Source organism: Hippopotamus amphibius, chromosome 1, assembly GCF_030028045.1.
Source record: "Hippopotamus amphibius kiboko isolate mHipAmp2 chromosome 1, mHipAmp2.hap2, whole genome shotgun sequence".
NCBI classification, from domain to species: domain Eukaryota; kingdom Metazoa; phylum Chordata; class Mammalia; order Artiodactyla; family Hippopotamidae; genus Hippopotamus; species Hippopotamus amphibius.
Window position 1 is genome coordinate 35,891,209 of NC_080186.1, and position 5,407 is coordinate 35,896,615.

The 5,407-nt window shown below is 41.4% G+C and overlaps 1 protein-coding gene across 1 annotated transcript; it reads left to right on the forward strand.

Moving 5' to 3' along the window:
* Window positions 1-4,303: 4,303 nt before the first annotated feature.
* LOC130833348 (small nuclear ribonucleoprotein E-like) lies at window positions 4,304-4,629 on the forward strand. The gene has a single exon (XM_057702916.1). The coding sequence runs from the start codon at window positions 4,304-4,306 to the stop codon at window positions 4,580-4,582; it is 279 nt and encodes a 92-aa protein (XP_057558899.1). The 3' UTR covers window positions 4,583-4,629.
* The last annotated feature ends 778 nt before the right edge of the window (window positions 4,630-5,407 follow it).

The following is a 5,407-nucleotide window of genomic DNA, read 5'->3' on the forward strand; positions in this document are numbered from 1 at the left end:
CAAATTATCAATTACCTCCTGAAAAAAAACCAAGACAGTAGAAACCATACTATTAGGGAGTAGTATTTATTACAAACCTATTATAATTAAGATAATGTGGTGTTACCAATGTTCATAGCAGCACTGTTTACAATGGCCAAGATATGGAAGCAAGTTAAGTGTCATCAGCAGATGAATGGATAAAGAAGATGTGGTGTATATACAATGGAATACTACTCAGCCATAAAAAAAGAAAGACATTTTGCCATTTGCAGCAACATGGATGGACTTGGAGGGCATTATGCTAAGTAAAATAAGTCAGACAGAAAAAGACAAATACTTTATGATATCACTTATATGTAGAATCTAAAAAATATAACAAAACTAGTAAATATAACAAAAAAGAAGCAGGCTCACAGATGTAGAGAACAAACTGGTGATTACCAATGGGGAGGGGAGGAGGGGCAATACAGTGGTGGGGGAGTGGGAGGTACAAACTATTGGGTGCGAGACAGGCTACAAGGATGTATTGCACAACACTGGGAATACAGCCAATGTTTTGTAATAACTGTAAATGCGGTGTAACATTTCAAAATTGTATAAAAAATAAAAAATTACTTTTAAAAAGATAGTATGGATTTAGTGTAGAAACTGGCCAGTGGAAAAGTATGGGTTTGGACAAACGAAGCCCATACCTACCTGTTGTCCAAGAGGACTAGCCAGCCCTGGGCACCTCCTCACATAGACCACTACCTTCCTTGGAAATGTTACTCTCTAAAGTCTGGAGCCAGAGTCTCCTTCAAGAACTATGGCAAGGGCTGGAATAAGTGCCCATGATGAGAGCAAGAAGACTGGCTCAGGCTACAAGCATTTGGGGACATTTTCCTAGGAGATTTCGTAACTTAGTTTATAGAAGGAGCACGTTCAAACAGAGTCAATATAGAGCCTCCACCATCCATGACTGTACCTCCTAAGAACATACCTTGTTCTGATAATTCTCAGTTCATCCTGGGAAAAACCACTCACATCTGTACCTGGAAGACAGAACAACTTCTCAGCTAAAGCTGGTCTGACCATCTCTTAGCCCTATCAATTCAATGACAATGGTTATAAAAAGATGTTGAAAGGGACTTTTTCCTGTTATTCTAGAGGGTCCATTAGAATCAAAGCTGAGGACAAGGCAGCATCAGGTGTGCCAATAATTAAGGGCTGGCCACCCCTCTGAGGACGTAAGAGGTAACCCACTAGCTCTGCTACCCCTAACCACCATTCTAAAACCCTCTCTCAATGGAAGCAGAAAAAAAAAGGGAGGAAGGAGAAAGGGAATGAGGAGGGTTATCAGAGACAAGAGTGTTTGGCCTAGGGAGAAGAGCTGTGGCTTTTCTTTCCCCTTCATGTGGGGGAGGAGGAAATTTCATGTCCCTCCCCAAGAAAGGGTGGTCCAAGAGAATCACTTGTAGAGATATTGGAGGCAATCACAAGGAGACTGGCATTTCATGCCCAAGCTGGTCATACAATGGACTTGGTCTGCCTTCTGTGTCTGCTTGAGCAAGAGGAAAGGAAGCTGCATAGAGATGGCAGGGTAGCAAGAGAGTGCCACCATGGAGCAGCCTGTACTCCTATGATTTGGAGTTGCCTATAGGCCAGTGGTTACCAACTGAGTTTACACTACCTTGCCAGGCCCCTACTCAAGAGTACTGGGTAAGGAGACCCCACCAACTGGAAGTTATGGAGTGTACTGCTCCCATCCTGATGTCATGTGAATCATCATTTCCAACCTGAGGCCACACATTTCATGATTCCATCCTATTCCCATTTCCACTCCCATTCTACGTCCACTCCTAACCCCATTTCTATATCCCTCTCCTCTTCTCCATTCCTCTATCTCTACAGATCCATCTTCCCATCTTCATTCCCATTCCCACCCATCTCCTCCTCTATCCCCCTCTCTATGCTCAGATTCTACCCCATCTCCATCCCTATCTGGTCTCCCTTCCAACTGCCATCTCCATCTTCATTTTTATCTTCAGTTTCATCCATCTTTATCACCAGCTCCTGTTTCCTCCAGGGTTCATTTCTACCCCATTCCAATCCCCATCCTTGGCGAATCTCAGTCTTCATTACTATCTCCATCCTATCTCCAATGCACCCCATCCCTATTCTTATACATTTCCTTTTCATCCTCACTTCCTCCAAGGCAAAAACTGAGGAAGATTCATGAAGAAGTCTAAAAGTTTGGAGGAAGGTTGAGGACCATGAAAGCTGATGATTCCTCCATGTAGAATTTCCTCCCCAGATTCCAAGTGAGAACTTCAAAAGAAATCACTCAGGTTAAGTTTCAGATAGAACTTCTCCACTGTTCATGGTGTACGTAGGGCAGGGTAGGGATTGGGATAGGAAGTTGGAGGGAGTAGAAGGGATGTAAGGCAGCCTGAAAGAGACACAAAGACACAAAGACAGAAGCTAGGATAGATCAGAGACAAGAAGAAGCAAAAGAGAAAGAAGTATGGAGTAACAGATCTCAAGTCCAATTGAATCTGAACCTTTCTGTTCCCTCCCCCTCTCTCCCAGAGGTCAAGCTTTGATACAAAGAATTTAGAGAAGGGAAAAAAATGTGGTCTGCCTTTTCATTCAATCCTTTCTCTATTCAGCATGGTTTTTTGGTTTTGCTTTGTTTTGTTTTTCTTAAATGAATACGAAAGGGGCTGGAAATGAAACGGACAATTATCTGGCTGCAGAGATAATCCTGTTTAGGATGGAAACAGAGAAGTTGGGGGTGGGGTAGAGATGAAAATAGAAATACACTATAATAATGATGACGATGAGCTGGCAAATATGAGACTCGAGTTTTAAATCACACTGAATGACTAGAAAGCTAATGAGCCTGCCAAAGATATTAAGGCACCGGAAAGGGAAGGGTGACAAGACCAAGTTGAAGGCGATCTTAGAGTATAATAATGGTTTCATGTTTGTACCCCAACCGATTTTTAGACCATTCAACAAACCAGTTACCTGCTGTGTAGAGTCTCTTCCTTTTCCAAAGACCTTGCTGTGGGTTCTCCTGACTTTACCTAATAGTGAGCTGGGAGGTTTCAAAAGACAGATAAACCCATACTAAGAAAGCCTGGCTTAGAGATTCTGAAAGTTTTCTTCCCTTATGTGAGAGCTGGGAATTCAGCAGTGGAAGCTCTGTCCAGTTACCTTCTGATAAGATTAGCAGTAGAATCTCAGGGGTTGTTTAAGCATGTCTTTTCTTGACCCTGGAATGAATCTTAAGAAGCACTGGAACATTACTTTTGCTAACTCTGTTTCTTCCTTTTTCCTTTTGATTCTTTGTTTTGGTTTCTGGTTACTGGTCAGGTCTGTTTGTGACTTGTCTTAACTTGTCTTTTGGGCTATGTCCCTTTCCATAGCTGGTGCATGAAGGGAGGGCACCAGACCACTAGGCAGGCTGGACTGCATTGCTGAGAGGGCAGTCTGTGTATACAAGAATTTAAGTGGGGAATTCCCTGGCGGTTCAACTCTGTGCTCTTACTGCCAGGGCCTGGGTTCAATCCCTGGTGGGGGAACTAAGATCCCACAAGCTGCAGTGCAGTCAAAAATAAATAAATAAATAAAATTTAATTGTGCAGGGGTGATGAGTTTTTCCCACGGGTAGCAGCAATGGTCAGGAATCTAGTTTTATGATTTGACGTTTGGTAATCTCTGCCAAGTGGATGATGAGATCTCTCTGTTGGGTGAGAGAGGACAGAGTTTTTTTGGTTGTTGGTTCTTTTTGTTTGTCTGATTGTTTATTTGTGAGATCAAGTCACTTAAAATATTTTGGGCTAACGGAAAGGAGAAGAGCCCTTTAAGATCTGGAGTGGTGAGGTTTTGTGATTCTGTATCTACTCTGACTATTGGCTAAGGTTGTAAAACTGAAGCTGCAAACTCCAGACAGTCTGTAGGCCCATAAATGAGAAAACCCTTAAATCTCGTTATTCCAGGTTGGAATATTTTCCTACCTCCTAAGGGTGATAACAAATTAGATTATAAACACTCAAACTAAAGGAGATATGTTCTGACTGGGTTATAGAGACTAGCAAGAGCTTACATAAATTCAATATTACCCAAACTCCCAGAACAAAAAGAAGCTGAACTTCTGATACAGTAAATGGGTTAAACACAACAAAACAAAAAACACTTTGTCATAGAAACTACTAGCTCAGAAGCAATTTTATACAAAATCCAAGTTCATGTAAACAAGCAAGTTTTAATCCTTAGACAAGTCAGACTGATCCGAAAATTTTGTCTTTAAAAACAAACATGACAGTGAGCTTCAACCATGGCGTATCGGGGCCAGGGCCAGAAGGTGCAGAAGGTGATGGTGCAGCCCATCAATCTCATCTTCAGGTACTTGCAAAATAGATCTCGGATTCAAGTGTGGCTTTATGAGCAAGTGAATATGTGGATAGAGGGCTGTATCATTGGTTTTGATGAGTACATGAACCTCGTGTTAGATGATGCAGAAGAGATTCATTCTAAAACAAAGTCAAGAAAACAACTGGGTCGGATCATGCTAAAAGGAGATAATATTACTCTGCTCCAAAGTGTCTCCAACTAGAAATGATCAATGAAGTGAGAAATTGTTGAGAAGGCAATACATTTTGTTTTTTAGGTGTTGTTAGAAGTGTAGCTGTAAAACATTTATTCATATTGTTTTGCTCACCCTTGTTATTACCAGATGACAATAAATGCTGTGGGATTGTTTTTATTAAAATATTTACATTGTTTCCTTCTAAAAAACAAACAAACAAACAAACATGACGGGCTTCCTAGGTGGCACAGTGGTTGAGAATCTGCCTGCCGATGCAGGGGACATGGGTTCGATCCCTGCTCCAGGAAGATCCCACATGCCACGGAGCAACTAAGCCCGTGCGCCACAACTATTGAGCCTGTGCTTTAGAGCCCGTGAGCCACAACAATTGAGCCCATGTGCCGCAACTACTGAAGCCCATACGCCTAGAGCCCGTGTTCCCCAAAAAGAGAAGCTACGGCAATGAGGAGCCTATGCACCACAACGAAGAGTAGCCCCCACTCACCGCAACTAAAAAAAAAGCCTGCTCACAGCAAAAAAGACCCAACACAGCCAATAAAATAAATAAATAAATTTATTAAAAAAAGTCATTTTCCAGTTACCAGAGTATAATACAAACATACATTTTAGTTTATTTGATTTTTAAAGTTTGCTTTTGTTTCCTCATGAAGTGAAAAGTTGATATGAACATTCTGATATATAATATACTCCTCTGACACTGTTGCTCCTGGTATAGCCAATCACCTTTATTATAACTTTTACCAAAGTAACTAGGTTCTGCTTCAGAGAGAGAACATTGAGAAATGTCTATCATGAACAAATAATTTACCAAAACTTTTAGGTTCCTGGACC